General features: G+C 45.0%; 4 protein-coding genes across 7 annotated transcripts in view; 2 read left to right on the plus strand and 2 right to left on the minus strand.

Moving 5' to 3' along the window:
• The window catches only part of LOC106748908 (spondin-1), a 28,951-nt gene extending 16,592 nt beyond the window's left edge, over nt 1–12,359 (minus strand). Inside the window, exons 1-2 of one of the 2 annotated variants that reach the window (XM_014627829.1) lie at nt 12,195–12,359; nt 4,011–4,212 (exon numbers count right to left, since the gene is read on the minus strand). In XM_014627829.1, coding sequence (XP_014483315.1) covers nt 4,011–4,209 — 199 coding nt within the window. In that variant the 5' untranslated portion in view covers nt 4,210–4,212; nt 12,195–12,359. Of the gene's footprint in view, nt 1–4,010; nt 4,213–12,194 lie in introns of those variants that run through there. The other variant, XM_014627830.1, reaches the window with a different exon arrangement.
• A 2,655-nt stretch (nt 12,360–15,014) lies between these two features.
• LOC106748888 (myosin-2 heavy chain-like) lies at nt 15,015–21,745 on the plus strand. The gene is made up of 10 exons (XM_014627806.1): nt 15,015–16,648; nt 17,036–17,257; nt 17,415–18,277; nt 18,483–18,602; nt 18,783–18,898; nt 19,037–19,176; nt 19,346–19,464; nt 19,660–19,996; nt 20,157–20,407; nt 21,721–21,745. Exons 1-10 carry the CDS (start codon nt 16,382–16,384, stop codon nt 21,743–21,745), a joined length of 2,460 nt encoding a protein of 819 aa, XP_014483292.1. The 5' UTR covers nt 15,015–16,381.
• A 199-nt stretch (nt 21,746–21,944) lies between these two features.
• LOC106748891 (coiled-coil domain-containing protein 94) lies at nt 21,945–23,386 on the minus strand. The gene is made up of 2 exons (XM_014627809.1): nt 23,186–23,386; nt 21,945–23,091 (listed from the first exon to the last, which is right to left on the minus strand). Exons 1-2 carry the CDS (start codon nt 23,207–23,209, stop codon nt 22,045–22,047), a joined length of 1,071 nt encoding a protein of 356 aa, XP_014483295.1. The 5' UTR covers nt 23,210–23,386; the 3' UTR covers nt 21,945–22,044.
• A 361-nt stretch (nt 23,387–23,747) lies between these two features.
• The window catches only part of LOC106748893, an 84,958-nt gene continuing 83,965 nt past the window's right edge, over nt 23,748–24,740 (plus strand). For all 3 annotated transcript variants that reach the window (XR_001374793.1, XR_001374794.1, XM_014627811.1), the window contains exon 1: nt 23,748–23,897. The gene's annotated coding sequence lies outside the window, so the exon portion shown is untranslated. The remainder of the gene's footprint in view (nt 23,898–24,740) is intronic.

The following is a 24,740-nucleotide window of genomic DNA, read 5'->3' on the forward strand; positions in this document are numbered from 1 at the left end:
AAACGCTTTGAAGCTCCGTACAGATCAATCATGTTCTTTCGTTAAACGCTTAAAAGCGTTAGCAGCGTGAAATGGACCCCAGCCTTAAAGTTCTACATCCGCGCCGGGAGTTCGGAGTTTGCGTACGGACGGGAAGCAGTGGAAAAAGAGCGTGGCGTGCGGCCGCGGCAAACACGTCCGATACGCTGCGGCATCCACTCGCTCGTCGAAGTTAACCAGAGCCCTTATTGCAAGCACACGCGTGCACGGCATGCGGCGACCGTGTCGCTCGCGATCTATTAAGCTTTTGACATTACGGTAATTACGGCGCATAAACACGGTAGTCACGGTAGGCAAATTGACTTAATCGAAACGAACGCTAATCGACACGTTAGCGCGCTGTATAATGTCAGCCATCAACCGAGCGGTTAACTAGTTCTAATTAACGAGCGAGCGTTGCACGCCAGGATGGTAGGCGGCTCCATCGCGAAAGAGAATGAAAATTTAGCCGATCGTGTTCGAAGTTAATTAGCGCGGCCGCAACCAGGTCTTCGGCGTCAGTTGCACTAGCAGCTTCCATTAACTCGCGAATGCGCTTCCAAGTTTACCTTCCTCGGATCAGAAACGATGGTCAGTACAATCGGCCGGCGAATCGCGACAATTTCATCGATCCCGGCGCGTCTCAATTTCAATGAACGTTATTACAACCCAGGCACTCGCATCATCCGGCTGATATATAATTACGAGTTTGCAACGTGTTCCCGTCCGTTGTTCGTTACCGTTCGGAAAATTGATAATCAGGAATCATCTGAAGTAACCGATACGGAAATACTGCCAGAATTGTCTCATGTGAGCAAATTTTATCTTCATATAAGATTATGTATTCTTGCTTACACGTGAGAATAAGAGTCTTGAATTTATATTAATTTTTTGCCTGCGTAAGTACTCAGTATTCGAGGTACTCGGGGTAATATCTGAAAGACAGCTACCCAGAATTCACTGCTCTCGGCTCGATAATCGCGAAAGAGAGAACAAACGTACTACCTGTTAACGTTATAATCAACATTGACCGATTTCGGCTCGTAGATACGCTATCAGTCCGGATTAATCGCGATTAGTGTCAACCTAATTTCACGAGGATCAACTCACGGAGGCGTCTTAATCGACTGTAAATCCCGACTATTAATTTTCCCCCATTCTCATCGCCTCGCAGGAAGAAGGTATCCGCCGCAGGCGCCCTGTGCGGAACAAAGAAGACGAGACTATTCACGGCTAACGTCTGCGTCTATTCACAGTTAATATATATGTTGATTAGCCGCTTTCGCCTATCTCTCACCACATTGTTTCGCGACCGTGGTGGTGGGGCGACGGCGCGATAATTTCCCCGAGCTCTCCAACGGCCGGTGGCCTCTTCTTCTTCGGGGAGGTTTAACCCCGGCGAGCCGCTGCCGGCCGTCCTGTGTCTCTTCCAGGCGCGATTTAATAGAATTTTATCGGACTGCCCACCGACCATTGAATCCGTTTGCGTTGACCCGCGACGCGACGCCTCGCACCTGGCGTGCCGCCAGCGTTACGTAAGGCATTAATTCAACGGGCCCGCGAGATTTGCATGCGTTAGTGGGCGCCGGAGGTGTCGCGCGAGGAGTTAAGTTTCGCGAAATGGTCAGGATGGTGGGAGGAAGAGAGAGAAAGAGCGAACTTTATTGCGCCGGATCACCGACCGGACAAATAGAGACGTTTCCGTAGGAGACACCGGAATTTATATCGGCGCGCAGAGCGCGGTTTATGATCGCTCACGAAACGGCTTTCACCATGCGGAAGTGACCTAAAATTCCGTCGCGTCTAAAAGCTGCGTTTCGAGAAATACACTCATGCCTGGATTCGCTCCTTCACCCCTCTCTCTGAGGAGTGCGAACTATCAGAAGTGTGATAAATTGAAGCAAAAAGTCGAGAAGAGCTCACGTCGAATGAAATTCAATTGGAGAGAATCCAAAGCTGGACCATCGAGAGACGTGAATATATTATTAATTTTCGCATTAATTTCAGATTTGTATTAATTTTAAATCATGCTCCACTATACATCCAGGCACGGGCCCGTATTGGCTCCTTGCTTTCATTTGTTTCACTGAATACCACCAAAGCCTTATACTGATTCAAAAAGTACAGTATTTTTTCGCCTTTACATTTACATCTCGTAAACTTACGTCACGTTCGAATATATACTTAGACAAATCAGAGGGAAGTGTTTGGAAGAAAGCCGTGGCGCAGGTGACGATAGCGGATTTTGACAGGAGGACGCGCGCGAATCGCGCATCCGTGAGGAGCGCTCGAAGCGTCTCGCGAATTGTTTCCGTCGACACGGCATAAATCCGACCGTAAAATTTTGATCGGGCGATTTGATTTCGCGAGGTTTCTCGCCGATGATACGGGGGAAGAAGAAGTAGTATCGTGCTCAGAGTATCTAAGGCCGTCGTCGAGGAGCGACTCGAGACTACGGTCATCGATCGGGGTAATGATACCGTGTCGCGCGAGTTAATGATACTCGATAAAGGACGCGAAAAAGCTGCGAGACGACGGCTATGCAGTCGAGCTTGAAAAATGTGCCGGGGACAAAGTAAGCAAATAAAACACGAATTTATGCGCAGGCGGCTATATATACACTAAGAACAGACGGTGCATTACACACCGAGTGTGCGCTACCGTGTTTCGATATAACACGCGAATAATAACGTCAGCGCGATTTCACTGTTATGCAACGTAATTCAATGTAATTGTAATAATGATGTCTTCAGATGTAGAATGCAAATAATAAACACCGGTGATTTCATCGTTATACCGTAATTAAGCGTAATTAAGCGTAATTATAATAATATATTTACTCGTTGGAAAATTGTGAGCTTTTAACGCACATGTACGCATATGTTTACCAATAGGAAAAACGGGTTAAATAAATTTCATTGGGCAATGTAAATAAAATTGTCAATTCGGAGGGACGAAATTGCACAAATATAAAGTAAGTTATATAAAATGGAAATTTTCGACGGGACGCGGGTGAAAAACGGGCCTGCGAATGAAAATGTTTCTAACCGGGCTTCGACGGGATCACATCCCGCTCGTTAGACGCGAAAGTTACAGAAGTTTGCATCCTCATTCTGTAAGGGTGGAGTCGCGAATTCATCGAAGAGTCCGCCGTGAGCGCCCGGACGACTGCGGTGACGAGTCGCCGAGTGCGAGCCGCGCAGCTTTCAGGGATGAAGGACGATTATTCAGCCGCAGCCGCGCAAAGTCGTCACAAAGCTAATCGGTCAAAGTTCAAGCGGCTTGGGTCGCGCGGCATTTATCCCGACTTTCGAGGTGAAACGACCTTTTTGATCCGCAAGCCCTGCTTCCCGAATCTCCGTCCGGCTTTTCAATCCAAAGCGCGGCTTCCGCCGAGCGCGGGGGCGTCGCGAAAAGCGGCTGTTCGCCGCGCCTGAAGATTCCACCGACGGTCTTCTTCGGTAATTGCCGCAATTACCGCCGAAGACGCGGAGAAATCAGCGCGCGTCGAATTTCAGAGGTGCCTGCGCGACCGTCAGAATGCCGGTAATTGATATGCCGACGACATATCCTCGTGCGAATTCCTCTTCCTGGGTCATCGTCGCGCGTGACGACCGGCGTCAATTAGCCGCGCGCACAACTCGATCGTTTTAATTAATCGGTCGTTTTCATACATCGGTCATTTTCATTTGTCTTCCGTTTGCCGTCAACTTTTCGCAGACTTCTCGCAGACTTATCGCAGAAAACCAACTTTTTTCACAGATCCAATACGAACTCTCGGGGGTGCACAAGTCCACAAGGGCGAAAAATCCCGCTTGTAATTTAACCAGATCCAACCTAGATCCCGACGGGGTGAGCACGCCAAGATATAATAAAATCCCCGAGTACGTTCGCGATAATGGAATCGCGGCACGGAATGGGAAGTTCAATTTTTCCATACACGAAAACACGGGAAATCGAGTTCGCGATATACGTTACGACTGTGTACTTACCGCTGTACCGTGTATTGGGCATGTAGGCGTAAACGAGTTCGCTCCTGTTATACAGCGTCATGAAAAAGTTATATCTGCCTTCGGCGTTGGAGCGTGGAGTGGTGACACCGTCTATAAACCGGCTGCATTTTGTCGAATTCGCACTCGTTACCGCCGCGAGCAGCAACAAAGCGCCCTGCACGACTCTGGCGCTACGCATCGCCTGCAAACGAGGAAAAACAGCATAACAATACACCCATATCCGATGAACCCGCAACAGTTTCAGCGTCGCTCGTGTGTGTCAACGACTGGACGTATCAGAGCTGGGAATATATTTTCATGTTTAATTCTCTGCTCCGATATTTCTGCTTTGTCGGATTCTCTTTTTGGTAAAAGGCGAGATACACATACCGCTATGAGCTGATAACGTTTGCCGGAATCGAAATACTAATTCGCATCGCACGAAAACTCGTCGCATTTCTAATCACATTGTCTTCGTTGAGTCGATCGGCCGCGATACGCGCATTCGCCAATATTTCTAGTCGCTGACTGACTGATTGAGAAGTAAAATTCATTGGGATCCCAATATTCAGCTTGTATTAAATTAACACCAAAATTCGAGCGGACACTTCGGCACATATGAAATGTGTAATACTTAACATTCAGTCGTTCGCCGTGTGTGTTTGTCAAATGCAATTCATTGTAAACCGTACGAAGCTCAGTGAGTCACGACGACATCGTAATGCCGTTCACCAATGACAGTCTCGGCATTCAATGGTGTCAAATATTCGCTCCCTGCGTCTTTCCATCGCCGATCCGGTATGGCGGTTCGTTATACGTGACATCGTCAAATTAGATCTGTCGTATTTCTGTGAAGCGTCTCATGTCTCGCGCTCGTCGCTCGAATCCGTCGAATATTGAGCAGTTCGACGAGAGTCGTGCGCCACTCTACCGGTGCTTTTTACAATCGTCGTGATTGCGCCATTCGTGTATTGAATGCCGCCAAGCTCGGATTACAGCGTACAAGTCGATTACAGCGTAAAAGAAAGTCGACGACTCGGAGTCAGCGTGGGATCAGCAATTGAGAGGGGATGGGTAAAATTAAAATGGAAATCACTTTTGGGAAGGGAGAAGAGCGGAGGGTAGGCGACGAGGGTGGTTGATTCCCGATCCTTCTCACGTCTCAAAAGCCCGTCGCATCCCCTACGTTCTCCGTTTATTTCCCTATTATGCGCTTTAATTAAAATTTCAACGAAACGAATCATTTCGCACCGGCGCGTCGACGCGCTTCAACATTTCACAGTCTAATCCGCGAACTCGGCTCGCGGCCCTGTCAAGATGATTGAAGGGACACGACAGGTCGCGATTTCTCGAGTAGCCATTCCGTCCGCTCACGTATCGGGATAAACATCGGCTGAAATTCACATAACGCGTAAAATCAACTTGTCAGATTGGACTCGGTGAAAATGAGCCTCTTGAATTTCGCGCGTTCGAAGAACGAGCCCGTCTCTGTCCGAGGAGAGTGAAGTTTCCAACGGCGACGACGATGATTCGCGGCCACGAGGGAGACGGGCGAATGCACGTGAGCACCGCGGACTAGAGCGATGCCAACACGTGAGACAATCGGCCACGGTGGCCACGTGCTTGCTGCTACAACGCGCTGCTTAAAATGCGCGCACTGCCGACTGAGTCATCATTCGCCGATCTTGGCAGGATCGCGGCCGAACGGGGGTACGTAAGGTTGTTCGCACTTTCCCCGGTTCATTGAACGATCATACATTCGAGACACACCGGTGACGAAAATGACACACCGCGTAAGTGGACTTCAAAGAAGTACATGCTTAGCTTAAGCCCTCGATATATACTATTGCAGTGTTAAATTCGAGAATTTATTCTGTGTAAGAAATAAACGGATTTTCTCCTTGCTCTTTGGAGGACCTCTAAGGAAGAGCAAGAGTCACAAGATGTTAGTCCTTACGAAATGGTTACGTAAAAAATATGTATAAGCGAAAACATGTAATCTCGCATAAAGAAACCCAGGAATTAAAATTGGATAGAATAGGCTCTGATAATAATACATCGATAATTATATTGCTCAATTAGAACTCGGAATATCGATTTTTAATTAGCTATTCTAATTATACGCCTCAAATGAAGTGTATCATATTGTACCGTATAATAGTGTTATATTAACATATTCAATTTCACTAAACAGTCAGAATATTGATAATGAAAATGAAATATTTATACAATGAATTGTGGCGGTTAATTGTTAGTAATTACTTAATGTCCCTATAAATTATACACGTATCCACCATGTACACATACGACTATTCTCAAACATCGCTAAGTTTCACAATCATGACGGTAAAAAGGCTGATGGCAAAGCAACACTGCAAGGTGGCGCCTTTTCAATGTGTGACCGTCACAAACTCGCCAACTCGTGTCGCGAGCCGAACGTGTGCAAGACGAGGAGAACACGATACGCTCGTGTGACACGTCGATCCATGAGCATCACTGGCCTCTAATAAGCTGGTTAACCATAAATCCCAAGTGCCTAAATATATTGCTCCAAGCCGGTGTATATAGGGCATGGCATTTCACTCTGCCTGGCACTGTGCCATGTTCGTTGTACCCACGGAGCGCACGGTACACCAACAGGAACTCAAACAATATCTATCAAGAGACTCGACCGCGACCACGGTTTTCCTCGTTTTACAGCGCTTACATAGCCGAAATTAAATTATTACATGTCCCCGATTCGTTCGAAAGAAACTTGATTTGATTTGTGCAGACCTGCAAACTCCGGAAATTTGATGGAGAAAGAAGAAGAAGAAGAAGAAGAGAGAGAGAGAGAGAAAGAGAGAGAGAGAGAGAGACATAAAATAGAAGATAATCGAAATCTCTGGATAAAAGACAACAATGTACAATTATAATATTTTAATATTTTTTTGACGGTCATTAAATACTACATCTATCATTTCGCGTACCGTGCTTCGTTGATCTGCTCGATAGTAACGTAATGTATCATATTTAGTCAAATTACAATCTCGGAACAAAGGGCGCTAGTTGGACAAGAAATAACACATTTATCAAAATCTGCATTTATTTACGGTACCGTTAGTTATACCATGTTTAATTATAAGCCTTTGTAAAATTAATACCTGTGTGAAGTTCAACAAATTAATTTCATAATTAAAAAATTATTGTGCACCGTTCTTTCCACCCTCGACTCGCTTGACAATTTCAATTATGCCGCTTAATTTAATTCTATGAAGTTATAGACTGTTAATGCCTCTATATATATTATACACAAAGGCCGCGCGCATATAAACCTGCAATTCAAATCGAATGCGTTTCGTAGCTCAGACGGATATATAATCAATGGACGGAAATAATCAATAGTTGAAAATAAATAATCAATTTAGGCTCTACGCTCTGTCCATTTATGTTGTCGTCACTTCACAACAACCAACAAAATCGACCTACGAGCGGTAAATTGTAATCGCGATGTCTTTTTTATCTCGACGTTCGATAATTCCGAAATTTTCACGTATATTCTCACATGTATTATGCATGCAAACTTAAAAGCTGAAAATAATAATTCTATCTTCGAGATTTTATTTTTGAGCTTCATTCTATTTTCGAGGTGTTTGATTTGAATATCTTTTCTCGTTTCTCGTTCTCCTTCTCTACTCCCTTTCTTCAATCTCTCTCTCTCTCTCTCTCTCCCTCTCCCTCTCCCATTATTTCATATATTTTATTTGCGCTTTCACATGTGATACATGCAGGTCTAGCCAAATTTTATAAAGCACTATGCGCCCGGCCTCCAATCGGGATCAAAAGCGGTGGCTGAGTTATCGAGGTAAATGAGGTTGCCGGATGAATAAACGGCGGCCGATCGGTACGAGAGGGTAAGAGAGACGACGGCTGTGAGGGCAGGAGGACGGGACTCACGGGGAGACTCGCATCGAGGAAAGTGTAACTTCGAACGACGGATTGCCGGCGACCGCAATATGTCGGTTTGGAACTTTGAAAGAAAAACGAGGAGCACGGTGAATGGCGAGGACCTTCCCTTGGCGATATTACGAGGATCGAAGCCACGCAACGGAAGGAGCGCTCGCGAAAGGGGATGCCGTGCATTTATGCTTTCGTCAAATAGATCATTTAATCCTTAACGGCGTGCTGTAATCCGTAATTTCTGCCGGCCAATATGCACTCATATTTTACCGTCTCCCTATTCTCTTCGTTTAGTCTCCCCTTTCGTCCTTCTTTTCCCTCCCTCTCTCTTCCTCTTCTTTTACTTCCGTAAATGTTTGCGTCGCGTAAAATCGCAACCCCGGAGATTATATATTCGTGTAGAACACGTCCTGCTCCACCAAATGCTTCCCGAAGGAAATTGCGTCCCGGTGACGTTACGACGCGACAGAATATTTTTTCCCATAATGCATGCTCACCGTACACGACGGTACCGTAGAGTTTCAGGACGCGAGTTAATCCTACGAGTTAATCCCACAGATTTCTCCCGGCAAAAAGTTGATAACAAATACACGGTTGTCACGCGACTCGCGAGAAAGCATGGGAGGCTGATCTTTTTATTTTTCTCGCCGATCGATCTTACATGTGCGTTAAGACGCAAATTGATTCGACGTAATCTCGAAGAAATCTTACGTCTGCCGCGGCGTTTTAGAGTCTTAAATACAGAATTAACGTGGAATGCACACTACAAAAATATTTTCCTCGACGCCCGTCTCGACGAGAATCGCTGTTCGTTTTTTCTTTTTCGCACGAAGGAGAACGAAAGCTGCTCTTCGAACGGCGATAAAAGCTGACGCTTTTCTGCCAATCTGCGTCACCGGTATTGAGTAAAGGCCCGTATAAAAGAAAAAATCAGCATGCCCAGCTATTCGGGAAGCGTTTACCGTCCGAATGAAGCATTGATTTTACACTCGAAATAGCTCTCCCGGATAGTAAATCCCGTCATCGGCGTTATTTCGGAGAGTCAAAACGTGCTGTCCATCGCGTATGAACGAGCATTCGATGTGCGATTTAACGTACAGCCGTGGCGTTAAACTGAATAAACATGCTAATTTTGGAGGAGATCACGAAAGGAGCTGCGCTCGATCGCACCGTTCACGTTGCGATTCATTAATAGCCGTAAATGTATAATGATAGAATAAGAAGCAACGTGGCGGCCGTTCAAACTGTTGCTTCATTGATACTCGCCAGAAGATCATTCCCGAACGTTCATTAATTGCAACTTTGAATCGGAACACGGATAATCCAAATTGGGTCGGGTGAAATTTACGTAAATAAAGGATCACCGAGATGTTCCGATACATTAAAAACCCCGAAGCAAAATTTCGAGTGTAGGTCTCGCAAGTACCGACTTGTGCCTCTAATAATGGTCCTTGGACTGCAACTCGCGTTTTAAATCTGCCAATGCCCTCTTTTCGCTTCTCTTTAGCCTTGTTATTGTAGCGAATTCAAATTTAAATCATCAATCAATAATTTAAACTCCATCGGTGTTTCGGGGCACGTGGAGAAAAAATTTCTTTGAATTTAGTATGGTCGTTTATTTAACTTGGGTTTATTTAATCTAAACAACATAATTTAATATCGAATATCGTTTTGTTTAAATGAAAATGTTGTTTCGCTAGAATAAACCACGTTGTTGATGGGAGAAACAGTATTATTTAGAGGAAATAATATTTGGTTTTCAATAGAAAAGAAATTTATTTCATGGTATATTAAATATTGTTCCAAACGCACAAAGAAGTTCTTTAATATTTTTTTAACAATGTTTCTTCTTTTAAATAATGTTGCTTGTGACAACTATTGTAATGTTTGGATACATACAAATAAGAAATATGTTATTTGACCTAAAGATACTTATTGTTTAAGAAACCAAACTATTTGTTAATTAAATAAGTTAAATATTCATTTGTTTGTTCCAAAAGACAAATTTTTGTTTCAATTAAAGAAATATTACATAATAAACCGCTAGTGAACTTATTTCAGAATTGTTTATGTTTCTTTATTGTTATAAAAGTTAAATGCAGATAGAATATTGTAATAACTAAATATTAGATGGTCCCAAATATCTATCTCCTGAAAATGCCCGTAGAGAGAAAGCACAGTGTCTGCAGCCACTCCACAGGCTCTTGGCGGATTCTGTTTGAAGCCTCAACACAGAGAAAATCGCAGTAATTAACTACCTGTGCAGTAAGTAATCATTTGTAGCATCGAAGGAGAATAATAGCTTGAATAGAGTTACTCCTCTAAGATTCTCTGTTGGTCCTCCAGCGAAATTCGAAATAGTTAAGCAAAATTTCGATCGGGAACAATGAATCCTTCCAAGATGTCTCCTTAAGTTAGAACCGTCCGTAATATCGGTCCAATTCGCGAACGCTCATAGGACATGATCTCGATGTGCGCCGTGCTTTCCGGAATCCCTTGCCATCTCCCTCGTTCTCTCGATTTATGACTATCAATTGAACGTTCGTCGCATCCTAAAGTTATTCTATTTTAATGGGCGTCGCGATAAAACACGCCGTGTTAGCGTTATCCCGCACGGTTCGTCGGGCTTGCAAATTTTCGGCTCGTCGACTCGCAAAAAGACCGAGCGCGTCCCGGTGGCCTCGCTGTAAGAAGCGAAAATGCATTTCTGCATCGCGCTGCCGCTGGCACGGAAATCACCGGCGATTCGATCGCTTTTTATCCAACTTATCCACCTCGCACTGCGGACGCAAACTCTGCACCCTTGCGACCTCCCCGTGTCCCATCAACCCCTTATCTGTTCCGGCGAGCGACCTGACAATACAGTCCGAATATAACGCGCTCGGTCGTGCATAAGGGAAGCATTCGGCGCTCGCAAACAGCTCGTCCTCGAAGACAGACGACGCCGGCAACGGATGCTTCCATGGGGATGCATAATTACGTTTGCTAATCCGCACACACAGTTGTCAAACTTTTAATCAACCGTTTCGGACGCGAACGGTAGCGGGTAGAAATCGCGAGCTGAAATGGAGTGCGCCTGAAGATTCGTGTTATATAAAATATTTGTGTTGAAAAATTGTGGCGTTAAAAACGTTCTACTGAAATGTTTGCGTTACTTTAACATGGGGGACATGCTGAAAATTACGCAAATATATAGTAAATTAACATATTTACCTCGTTAGGGAATTACTCTTTTAACTCTTTTAACATATTCATCTCGTTAAGCGCAAAAAAATTTCCGTTATTATTACAAAGTTTTTTTTACTGCGTAGGGGAGATGGTGAAAAGCGAGCGAGATAAAGAGAAAGAAAGAAAGAGATAATTATATGTTCCGTAAAAATTAGACGTTTTGCCTGCGTAGCTCGCGCCCTTCATAAAGCTCGGGCTTTGAGTTTTATGAACGTCCTAGTGATACGGATACAAACCGGACAAAGCATCGCAATGTGAAATTATGAAATTTATAAAAGGACGGCGCGTACCAGAGTCCTCCACATTTTTATTCTGTCTCGCGTCTTTACGCTCTCGCCTGTGCGCATAACTGAACATATTTTGAATTAATTATTAATTAATTTCTCCCCTCCCCTCTCGCGCTCTCTTTGTATTGTATTATTGATCTATCTCCTCTGTTAATAATTAAATTAGGCACATTATCAAATGACGCCATTTCCAGTTACTCGGGATTTTCAATTCCGTGATTTTCAATTATATTTATTAATCTATCGTACATGTATAATAATAATAACATGACAGGAACAACGTATGAAGGTTACAACGAATATAATATCGGCCGACAAACCGATATACCTCGGATACAAGCAGCGTCAGATCTATCCTGACACGGAATTGTCTTTTATATTACAAAGCGTTTTCGTGCGACGGTTTAAAAAAAAAAACGCGGACGGGCGCAATAATGTCCGGATAAATGACGCAGTCGCGCGTGTTTTCGTCAGCCGTCGATTCCCCGATATTCAAACTCAACGAAGTTGTGTCCGCACAAAGCGCTAGTAAAAAAGACTAAAAGCCAAACGCGATCGAATCCGTGTTTATTTCATCCCCGCGTCGAAGGGGATCGGCACTTTCTTTCGACAGAGGAACAACTCTTCCTCGCGCAAAGCTAACGCGTGGCGTCCGATTGCGTAAAAAATTGCAATGCACGTGGAGAAGTGCGTGCGGATCGACGGTGAATTTTGACAGCAGGGTACTCACTGCGAGGTTGCTCGCGCGATTCGACGCACCGACGACGCTTCTTCTCCTGGTATCGTCGCGGACTCGCCGAGAGTCACGTGCGTTCGCCGACGAAGTGCGATCGAAGAATCACACCTAAAACGTCCGACACCGCCGCGGATCTGCGGCTAACTGACAACCGTCCTGACTCTCGGCTTGAGCTAATAACGGCGGCGGTAACTACACCGGGCGGGAGGTCGTGCGTGCGCATCGCGCGCTCCCCGAAGAAGTTTTTCCCGCGAGCTGACCGCGAAAGAGATCGAGTCTGCTCGGTGTAAAATCATCCGCCCTAAAATCACCGGATATCCCTTTCACCCACGCGCCCGATTTGGGTTCGACGACGGAACGAAAGCGTCGGGGCGCAAGCGCTTCTCGTAGCAATTAGTAGTTCGGAGCGTAGGATTTGCCTAGCCGAGCGAAGTTTGCGCGAGCGAACCGGCGATAAAATATACTTTGGTTAATTACAAGTTGACTTTTCACTCCCGTGCGACTTTTTGTCACGAGGAGTAATCGCGACCCCGCGCCGTCGAGGCAAGATCGAATTCGTCCGGGGAAACTGCAATAACCGCGTGATTATTTTGATTTACGATCTAATGTATCGCCGTTTTTTTTTTTTCAGAAATGAAATTTTCACGCGGAGAAAATTATTTTCTGGAAGATACATTAGCATTCATAAACTAAACATGTACCACATAATCAACATTCGAGAACAAATATGGGAAATTATTCTTTCATATTACTTTTTTTATGAATAGATTATAGCTTTAAAGATTCGGAAAGAACCCGGTTTTTCCCTATTTTTCCGCGGATTTCTTCGGTTTCCATCCCAAGGGTGGAAATACTCGTTTAGAAAATTTCATATGTGTTCGGTTAAACCTGCTGCATTTACTTTTATCCGGAAAGAAGACAGGGAACCAAAAGAATCCGCGGATATATTAGAAAAAAGACCAAACTATGGAATGGGTTAAAAAACAATTTTTTTATTAAAAAATGTATAAATATTGTTTATAAAAAATAAGTTATACGTTACAAAATACAAGTATAAATATTATACATTTTTATGCCATCGAAAAGATATCCAAACTAAACTAGTAATTAACTATTGTAATATGTATAAATTCGGTTTTTGATATGAATTTTTATTCTATAAAAATTCTCTTCGTGCACACAGTCGGAAGACATAGGCAAACAAGAGAGATTAATATAGAAAGGAAAATATTTGTCACATGGGTGCTCGCGCGAGCGCTTGTTTCTCTTGCAACACGCAGCGATGTAAATTAACATCACCGCGGCCACCGCGCACGATTATAGCCGCAATCCCGAAATTTTAATTTCTAGCGTTACTTTTGCTCACCGAGAGAGAACGATCGAATGAAAATTGTTCGTGGTAGCCGAGTTTTAGAATGTTTAATACGTAAAATATATATCGTGACGTGAAATTATTCTCTCATTTTTACTCTGAAAAATCTATTGCCTACTGTCGGCTGGTCGCAAACACAGAAATGTTCTCATTTTAAATAAGTGCGTTTCTCGTTATCTAACGTAAATAAAAGCTCTTTAAAAGAAAATAAAAAAATATGTATTTCATTATATAGTAAAAGTCTAATTTTCATTACGATAAACACACAAAGATACGGCTTGTAAGATTAATTATTATTAATTATACAAATCAAATATATTATATGTGAAAATTGTCATTGTCTTTTCCTCTTTTTCTCTTTCTTTTTTTAAATCTAGAGGCATTTGGTTTTGCACGGTAATTTTCCGGACACATTTGGTGAAACCGTTTTACGGTTGACTCCGTTTGCAATACATAAACTTGCTAATTGCTTCCTATTACGAAGCGAACTCGTAAGCTCGTCATGTTTCTAGAAAGTGCGTCCACAGTTGGCCCACGCTGCTACGTTCGTATAAAAAAAAGAAGCCGAATTAAGCTGACTAATTAACTTGACCTTGTTCACTGCTGAATAGCTTTATTTGTTCGAACGCGTGGAAACTCTTCGCGCGGTTTTTGGTAATTAGAACGGCGCCGCTTGTCCATCATAATCCAGCCTGTTCTATAGGCATGCGTTTCTCACGAAATTCCGACTGACGCACAATGCGAGCACACAGCAGATAGAACAGCACGATTCTTTCATCACGTGTGTCATTTTCACGATTGTATCCAGTGTCATACCCCCTAATATTATTTTATTTTTCCGAAAAAAGGCTTCACAATTTTTATCTTATCAATCAATTTGAAAAAAATGGTTTTTTATATATGTCATTGCAAAAATTTAATTAACACGAACATTCATATTCGTGTAGCTCGCAACATTGAACTGTAATGTAAATGTAATAACCGGATTTATCAGAGCTGAATCATAAATACTAGTGGGCAGTTTCGTTTTATTAAATCTTTTTCTAGAAAGATGACGTGAAGGCAAGTGTATACGACTTTTTTGCAACAAAGCGCTCGGTTGTATTTTATTCCCTTTTGCTACCATCTTATCGATTCCTTTGTGCTCATTAACTTTTAATTCAAATCTTAATTATTTCCTTTCTCCATTAACTGTTGCAATTAAAATTTTACTCTTTTCTATCCTTTCCTTTGACTATTGCGAGTAAAACTGACGTTATTAAAAATATTTTCTCAACCAATTTACGTTCTGAAATTTATTTAATTTCCAGTTAGCTAAATTATATTAACTAATTAATAACTAATATTAATTAAAAGCATAATTAACTAATATTAAGTAAAAGCACGTAGTATGCATACATATCATAAATAAACTAAAAAACATAAAATATATAAAATGAGAATATAAATGAAAATAAATGACAATAAATGCTAACGAATGAATCCTGTGCCTCCGCGTATTAAAATAACTTTTCAATTATTCTTCTTCGAATATAGGCACGTATTATGAAACTGTTCGGAATAAATTCCGATCGGAAACATTCAATTATTTTCTTTTGTATTTTATAGAAAATATTTCAACAATTTCTATCGGAATCGATAATTCCGGACGAGTCAATAATACGTAATAATTCCATGATCACGTATTCGATTCGTGCCGATCTTTCGATTTCACGAACCCAATGTTATTTGTCACTCTTCGTATCCCAAGGATAAGCATGAAGTGCATTCTGTCCGCCTTCGGACGTGTCATCGCGCGGGGTATCCGGCGTAAAATTGATCGCGCTTTCGTGACAGCTCGAAGTCGTCGACTGTCTCGCGCGAGCGAGCGCTCGGTCGTCTCGCTGTCAGACCAACAAGACTACGAAATTGAAACTCTTCGCCGGCCAGCTGAAAATCTCGCGGAGACCCCTTCGCAAATCCAGCCGTCACCGATCGCGTCGTATCACCGTGAAAAAGTGCCGGAACGATGCTGAACGAAGCGGTCGCGATAAATCCCTCAGGTTGTGCCGCACCGATGCCCGTAATACGGCAGCTCGGGAATATCGCGCGGTCACGTGAAATTTTTATTTACACTCGCATATTCGCGTGCGCAGTGACGTGAAATAGCGCATCGTTGCATTATTTGATTCTAAAACGCCGGCGGAAAAGTTCGGAGAGCTCAAAGGCTATCGTTTTTGGCATGGTCTCTTTGTGACTGTTACCAAGAGAGTTTTGCCAAATTTCCACGTTTTACTATGTTACGTATCGATTTTTCTGCATTTAATCGAGAATTTTATATTCTCCCATAAATTTTCGCTTCCATTTCCAAATTTCCGCTGTAAGAGATTTTCGCGTTTGGAACAACGGGCAATTGTGCAATTCGTTAAAATCGATATTCACGTTAACGGATAATTTAATATCGTATCACTTTCTGGAATTAATAAATAAATAAATTATATACCGATTCGACGACACGCGTGGTTTCATCTTGCAGAATTTTAACGCTGGATATTGTATGTAGGTTATAAGATTAAAATCAAATTGCAATGTCGGCCATCGTGGCATAATTCATAGCGTGCTCTTCTCGTGTCGCACTTTGTATTTACTTTTTTGCATCTTTCCTTTGTGTATTTCCCGACATGTGTTACGTTTAAAACGAAATGGGAGCTCGTGTCTTCGCTAGCTGGAGGAAGAAAAGCAGAGAAAGATAAGAATGCAAAAAATAAAAATGCACCTAAGGGAGTAGAAAATTGCTTAATTTTCAAGAGCACGACTGCATAAAATTTATATGTGCTCTCTCGATCTAAGTGAACTTTCAATTATAAACCGTGTCCTCATTCGTTCGTCTCCGCTATCCGACTGTATATCTACGAGCCTTGAATATTTTTTTTCGATCGCTTTAACCATATCCTCTTGCACCGTCTCCGTGTTTATAGAAAAAGCGGAGGAATGTCCGCCGTCCAACTGTTCGAGAAAGTCCGCGACGTCGAGCACCGGAAATAAAAATCACAAAAGTAGAATTCCGACGACCCAGCTTGGGCGAAGTGCCATGCAAGTATGTTAATGCCGCATGATTGCCAAATAGTTTTACGTATAAAGCGATGTTTGATGTTACACGGTGCCACGTGGTGTAAACCAGCGCTCGCTGGGGCGGAAGTGACCCGCGCGCTCTAACGTTCTAGGATTAAATTTAGCGGCTGGCGTGGAGACTAACGGTGTGTTTAACGCAGACGTGCGTTCCCCTCCGCTGCGATAAGCGCGTAATTCGTTGGAAAAATAGCGGGTGCACGACGTTAGTAAATCAACGCGAGCCTTGTACAGGAGCGTGCTTTGCGCGTAACGCACGATTTACATCGCGCCGACATCAGCTCGAATTGAAAATTGCGCCCGGTGACTTCTCCTTATGCGACATTAACCGCAGGAGAGCCCCCTCTTCCAACAGGGCGATTCGTCAAGTCATCAGTTACCGTGCGAGGAATCGTCCAACGAGAATAGCTCGAATAACAACTCCGCTCGCCGGTCAACCATGAAGACTTCGAGCACACCGCCGACTAACAAAAAACCAGCCGCCGTGACCACCGCTGATAAACGCCAGCTGGAGGTCCAATTTAGCAGTAGGAAGACGCGATACGCGATGCTGAGGAAGGCGCTGGCCGACAAGGAAGTAATTATCGTGCAATATCGAGTCTCTTGCGGTTGATTTTTCACCTATTAAGAGAGAGGAGGAGGGAGATCTGAATTGTTTTTTTCGAGTTGAATTCCTCTCGAGCGAGGAGGAGCGCGTAAGAACCGAACTCATCTCTGAACTCACGCGTCTCCAGAAAACAGCGCAGGACCTGTACAAGGAGATGTCGAGCCTGCGGGAGAAGATAATCGCGGCCGGCGGCAAGGATCCCGGCAAGATCGAGGAGCCGAGATCGCCTCTAGTGGACGGTCTCAAGCAAAAATCGCCGGGCGAGTGGGGCTCGTCGAACGATTTGGTCGAGAAGCGATTACCGGCGATCAGCGTGGACGAGTCGGCGATAATCGGAGTGTCATTGCTGCAGAATCAGCTGCAGGACCTCTGCGATCATTCTCGAGAGCTGTGTCAGCGCGCGCTGGACAGCAGCTCGTCGTTCGCGTCCCTCGTCAAATCCTGGCTGACAGAATCGAGCCAGTCCGAGGCGGGCAACGCGCCGCTCGACACGGAGGTGGAGGCGCAGCTGGCGATCTTCGGACGGGACAACGAGGATATGAGGACGCGGTTGAACGAGCTGGCAGCGATCCAGAAAGACCTCGTCGCCGAGCTCGCGAAGAGATCCTCGAGCCTGACCGGCGAATACGAGAATGATCGCGCGAACGAGCCGCCGGGCGGCGATCGCAAGGACCTGCGGGAACAGCTGAACGCCGCTCTGGAGGAGCTCAAGACGGAGCGTGACAGGGCGAATCACGGGAAGGAGAAGGCGAGGATGACGGAGCTGCAGATGCAGAAGGCGCGGGCGAAGGTTCGCGAGCTGGAGGGCCACGTGGTGAACGAGGAGGCGAAGCTGCAGCAACTGCAGAGCAGCGTCAAGTCGCTGGAGGCCCAGCTGAAGCAGAAGGATCAGGCGATGGAGCAGAGGATGAAGGACATGCACAAGGCGATGAAGAGCAGCGAGAGCCTGGTGTCGAAGATAGAGAAGCAGCGCGACACACTCGAGACACGGTTATCTTTCTTCGTTTCTTTCGATTCGTTCCTCGTCGAATTTTCTTTCCGTTCTTCCGGCATTTTCGTTTGAGCGACTGAAAATAAAGAAAACCAAGTTAGACTTAGCATTGAGATGTTCCAAGTCGAACGAAATCGCTTATACGTGGATAGGAACGATCGTCCCTCGTCGTTTCGGTATCTCCTCAATGTGGCTTCTTTCCAGGATGTTGGAGCTCAAAGAACAGATGGTCAGCAAGGAAGCCGAGGCGAACGCTACCATCAAGGAATTGTCAGACAGATTCGGGACGATCGACGCGGAGATCAACGAGGAGAGGGAGAAGAGGCGAGTGCTTTCCCTCCTTAGCTTCGTCCTCGCATTTTTCCCACGAGCTTTCGACTGCCACGATTTACAGCTCGGATATGGGAGAATCTCCTCGCTTAAATACATCGATATTGCGACACAGAGTATTTCCCCTTCACTTTTTCCAAGCCGGTAAATTCCGATTAAAAATCTATTTCTCAGGCAAGAAGCCGAGAACGCTCTGGCCGAGGTGGAAGAACGTTGTAAACATCTCGAGGAGAAGAGCCAGCTGCTCTGCGAGCTCGCGAGCGAAAAGAGCAACAATCTAGTTGTGGCAGGTGGGTAAGCTGTGCAATTTCCGCGCGGTATCGAGATGCCATCGGCATCTCGAGCGACGGGGATGTTGATGTCCAAGCTACACGTCTCAACCGTCGAGAGCTCGCTCTCACGCTTCGGTCATACGTCGATGCGTTTAGATAACAAACACACGGAGAACGAGATGCATCTGTACAACGATCTGCAGGCGACCCGGGCCGAGCTGGAGAAGGAGCGACGGAAGACCAAGCAGCTGGAGACGGAAAAGCAAGAGATCGTCGCGGTGATGCATCGGGCGGCCGTTAGTTTGCACTACTTTCGAGAGCTCTGCTTGTATAAGAACTAACAACCGTTCTCGATTCGTTCGTGCTCGTAAAACCGTGATTCTCTTCTCGCTCATCGCCGATCTCTTTGCCGCTATCTTTCCTCGGGATCGGTCTTGATTATTCCTCCTTTCCGCTTGCACACAGAGCCGCGATGACGAAAATGAGACGAAGGATAAGCTGGCCGCCGAACTCGCGGCCAAGACCGAGGAGCTCCAGAACCTGATGCTGGAGAACTGTTACCTCCGGGAAGAGGTCGAATTCGCGTGAGCCTCAGTGTTGTTCCTTCCCGATATCCGATTGTCTCACGCGACATCAGATCGTTCTTGCACCATCGACGTCTCTTCAAGTTTCCAGATCGAAGAATGCGCTCCACTCGATTCTTGCGTCTTTTCTCTCCTTCCTTCCGCTTATTTTCCCTTCATCGCTTACCGAAATGATTACCGCTACGAATATTGCAGGAAAAGGAAGAGAGATGGGCTGGAGAAGCAGTTGTCTGAAATTCAGCACCACCTCCATGCGAAATCAAAGGAGGGCAGTAAGACGGGACTCGACGCGATTGGCTTGCAACAGCAAGTCAGCGACCTGCGGAACAGCCTGGCCCAAGTCATACAACAGAATCAGGAGCTGGAGACCACCCTGACACAGAAACAGCTGGAATTGGAGCAACGCGATCGCGTGATGCGGGAGCAGAGCAAGTTCCTCAAGGCCCGAGACGAGTTGTTGACTGTCCTCAAGAAGAAGCAGCAGACCAGCGTAGATAATCCCTCTAATGAGAGCTACGAAGACATGGACGAGGTAACGTCGTAGCCACCGAAACTCGTAGTTTGTTCAAAGCTCATCTTCTCATTGTCGTCTCCTTGCGTCGCGTTTCCCTTCTGTTCCCTCATTCTTTCGATTCCTCCTTCATCTCTTCCTCGAGTTCAATTCCGTTTCGTGACCACTTATACGCTTATAGATCAACAAACAGGTCGCGGCGAAGACGGAGGCGATCCAAGAGCTGTACGCCACGCTAGAGGGTAAGCAGATGCAGGTGATGCGGCTGGAGAAGCTGGTGAAGCTACTGGAGGACCAGCAGGACCGGGCGCAGGCGCAACGCACGCGACTCGAGCACCGCATCGCTCAGCTGGAGATGAGCCTACGGGACAAGACGAAGAACGGCAACTGGTATGTCTCCAGCGAGTACAACTCTGGTAAATCCGATCGAACGTACGTCGTCGAAGGCGAAGTGTCGCGCGCTCTTCCTCGCGAGTCGGAGCGAGCGTTGTCAGAAGAATCCGCGCCGTCGTTCGGTCTTGTTGTTAATCCGCGGTCGCGGAAGAGGCTACGGTTCCCGCGGTACCGTCGCCTTCCACCCTCGAAGAGCCTGCATCCGCCGTCGAGCTCGATCGGCGCCTCGTGCCGCAGCAAATCCGCGAGATTTCACGACTGGTGTCGCGCTTCCTCCGACAAGGAAGAGGCTTTCGTCTGCGAGCGATGCCAACTCGAAGCTAACGAGAGACTCAAGGGTGACACGGCCCGTCAAGTCGAGCGAGCCCTTCGTGAACCCATTCACGGTTGGCTCATGCGGCCCTCGGCTTTGGAAGCCGTCCTTGAATCCGGCACGACCGACGAGAACGAGGATCGCTTCTTCAGGATCGTCAGTCCATGCGTGGTTCGCGGTGACGGGTGGAATCGTAGCAGGGAGTCGTGTCGTCGCAGACGGCAATGTCGTAGTTGCTCTTCGAGGCGATCTCTGTACGGCGCGTTCCCTCGACAATGCGGCCCGATTATTCACCCGACGTAGCATCCGCGATTTCGTGTACATAGATCGTTTATTTCACGTTGTCGAATAATCGTTGACACTTCGGCGCATATATATTAATCGTTCGACTCTTGAATTCAGCTCTGTGAATTAAACAGTTCCTTTCTAACCCGTCATTATTATATTTATATTTGAAGAAAGTAGGAATCATACGTATAATATTGTAAAACGGATGAGAAGTAATGTGTAAAAAGAGAAATTTAAAACCTCGCTCGGTAGGAAGCTTATTAAACCAAAGTTAACCGATTTTCTATTTCTCTTGACGTGTATATGTTGGGAAGAAACCAGCCAATCTCTCGACAATTTGACATTAGTCGGTCAATTTATTAATTCAACGAGTTATAATACAAATATGCGTTATATTGAATAAATTATTCGTTGCCACTGTATAGATCTAAAACAAGTAGATATCATTAACACATTCGAGACAATCTTCTCTGTGAATTCAATTATAATCTTTTATTTACATTCTTATAATTTTTATAGAAGAATATACAATTTTCCCGTCGTAACGAAACTTGAGAAATTCTTCAATTTCCTTCTCATCTCGAAAGTGTTAAATGGTCTGTTTCGATAGGCTAGGTGCTCCCTGCTACGTTGCATTAGCGTTTATTAACTCGACAACAGAGTTTCTTACAGAGTGCCTAGCCTTTCAATTGAACAGACCAAGTTTTTCGATCTCCTTACACTTCTGACAATTTACCCCTTTATGTTTTAGGAATAGAACCTTGGGCATCCTGTAAGAAATCTCTGTACTCGTCGGCTCCATTAACGTATCGCCCCATAACCCGCAAAATTGGACTTGACGGCAAATCATTGTGTATGTCATGTAATTCGCATAAAGTGCTACGCTCTCACAGAAATTGCGTGTGTAATTGAAAACATAACACGATTGCCGTTTTTATCTTTTGAAACGTCTATCGTAACATTCATAAATAAATGTCCTATTTGTAGATCTCCTTTATTTTGTATCACAATGTTTACCTTGTCGCATACAAATCTGTACATCTCCGAAATATATTATAGCTTATATTTCTCTCTATTATTCGCTATCATTATCGCTACTACCTGAATACGTACCTAACAGCGAAAGACTATTGCCTGTGTTATCTGACTTAGTGCCTGTACTTGCTGTATTCGAGGTACTCGTTGGAGTGTCTTGCGTCTCGTTCGACTGCGGGACTTTTTCATTATCGGTAGAAACCACGCTCTCGGACACGCTTTTATTTTGTGACGGCTTCGCATTTATCTTTATGCCGATATTGCTTTTTTTAGCTAAAGTGGACGAATTATTTTTGCTAGACGATAATCCAGCTTTCCCTGACCACAATGATATCTTAGGTTTCACTGATTCTTTGTCATTTGTTTCACTCACCTTAGGCACTTTTGAAGGGGGTTCCATATTTACCTCTTCTTCTTTTTCTTCTTTTTCTTCTTTCTCTTTTTCTTCTTCTTCTTCTATCTCTTCAATTTCCTCTTCTACAACAGTCCCCGTTAACTGTCTTTTACCAAATACAGATTTAATATACTGTTCATCTAATTCTTCTTGTTCTTTTTCTGTTCGCTGTCTACTAGTTTCTGTGTCAAATTGTTGCAACATTTGATCGTAATCTATCGTCTGTTGCCTGCGATTTAAATCCTTCAACTCCTCGAGAGACTCTAGCAGCTCCAGCTCCTGCTTCGACTGAAGGGTTCTCTTCTCCAAGAGTTTCATTGGATTAGTGGCCTCCTCTTCTTTTTCCTCGTCTTCTTCCCTCTGTGCTTGTTCCTCTGCCAACTTCAACGCCATGAAATTTCTTGTAGCACCTGCCTCGATCTCATAATCTGTGTTCTTGGGATCAGTCTTAAAGGATATCTCTTGCAGACAGCGTGTACACTTGATGTAAAACCTGTAAATGCGTATTCCCAGGTAATCGTCGCCCTCGACGTCTTCCTTACGCGCATTAAATTTCTTGCCCTTGTAGATATATTCACCGCATGTTTTGCATCTCATATTAAACGGCGCCATCAATCGTACGGTATATTGGCGATTTCTCGCCAATTTCATGCGCGGGATCTTCGACGGATCGAAGTCCGGCGGGTAGTATTTCTGAAATGTCAGATAACCAGGAAGTGTTAGGTATAAGAGGCAAACATACATCATATATGTAATATATTTAATCGCCTAAAATTCTCATACGTACGTTCAATACTTTGCGCTCCGACATTTTGCAGTTTCACACTTCAACACTGTAGAATTCAATAAAGTACATGCGAATATCTCCTCCAAGTATTTCGAGCAACGGAGATAGCTGATGTTGATTTTAGGTTACGTCGATGATCGTTCTTCTCAGTTGTGGCTATAGACTACGTCGAGGCCTATCTTCTACGTCAGCGGTCAGTGGCTGTCATGATTGTTTCATGGCTGAATAGATGGCTCCACAAGACCAATTCAATATATAATAGCTTCTGCCCACGGGACGCGACAACGCTTGCCGCGCGGCGGGAGTTCGCGCGGTAGCCAATCAACATGTCGTTTTTCGGTAAGAACTAGAAATTGATTGGCTACCGCGCGAACCTCCGCTGCCCGGCAAGTGTCCTGTGAGCAGAAATAGTAACGTGCACTAAGTGCAGAACGAGCTGCGTTGAAGATGGCCGCCGTATCCACCAATCACATCGCCGCGTAACTATCGATTCTTACAACTTGCGAAATGCTTCGATTCTCGAACAGTTAATGATGTCGGTTACTAAATCAGCGTAATTTATTAATCGCCCCGCGTATAAACAAAATAAGTACATATTTAAGTCGCGCGTTGTGCCTCAAGTAGGATAGAAATCCGCGGAAAGAGGAGAGGAAGCAGCGGGAGTAAAGGCGGACGAATATCTGGACGGGTGATCGAAAAATGATCGAGCAAAGTAAGTGCAATCTAACGAATGCATTCGCTTGCGGTAACCATCTTTGAAAGTTTTCTAACGTACCGAAAAATGTCGCGAAATCGCGCCTTGGTGTCCCAAACTCGCGGTCTATTCCATATTTTCACCTCTTCTCCGCGAAAGAGGAGACGTAATCAGAAAAAAGATGCAATTACGATCGGGGATCCCGCGACGTAAGTGACAAAACCTATCTCGCATCTCTCTCGCGCCAACAGCTCGATCGGCGGTCGAACATAGCTCGTCTCCTCCAGAAAGCCGTATCACTCCGAACGGCAACCGGATTATCTCTAATTGCTCATTAATAATTATAGCTCAGCGTGATTAATACGTAGCATTCGAGAGATCCCTCGTCTCTCACGGGGTCACTCGAACCTTTCTCAAGATCTTCGGATGCGCTTTCCTTCCCACGACCCTCTCCCCCCCCCCTCCTTCGCCTGTCGATCCTCCAGCGTATTCTCTCGGTCTGCCGTTAATGTAAGTTAAATTATCCCGCGAGTTCGTATAAACGCGAGCGTTTGGAGAACGGCACGCTCTGTGAACGCGGTGAAAGCGACCGGTACGTATGAAAGTACTTCGCGGAAAGTATTTCAATCGGGCGCCGCGTGTACGCGAGCGCTTCTCTATGCAGGTTATTATTCAGCAAGGTGCAAAGTCCCGTCGGACTTGCTCGACTCGGATCAGTCGAACGTGCGCACCGTAGAAACCGACAAACGAGAGCTTTGTGCTTCGACGCGGCGCATTGTGCACGATCCTTCGCGGAATCAGAAGAATACGCCCACGAGAACGCGGAATATGTCTTTCTCCTGTCCTCTCCCCCCCCCCCCC

This window comes from Dinoponera quadriceps, unplaced genomic scaffold (genome assembly GCF_001313825.1).
Source record: "Dinoponera quadriceps isolate SergipeBrazil2010 unplaced genomic scaffold, ASM131382v1 scaffold3271, whole genome shotgun sequence".
Taxonomy (NCBI): domain Eukaryota; kingdom Metazoa; phylum Arthropoda; class Insecta; order Hymenoptera; family Formicidae; genus Dinoponera; species Dinoponera quadriceps.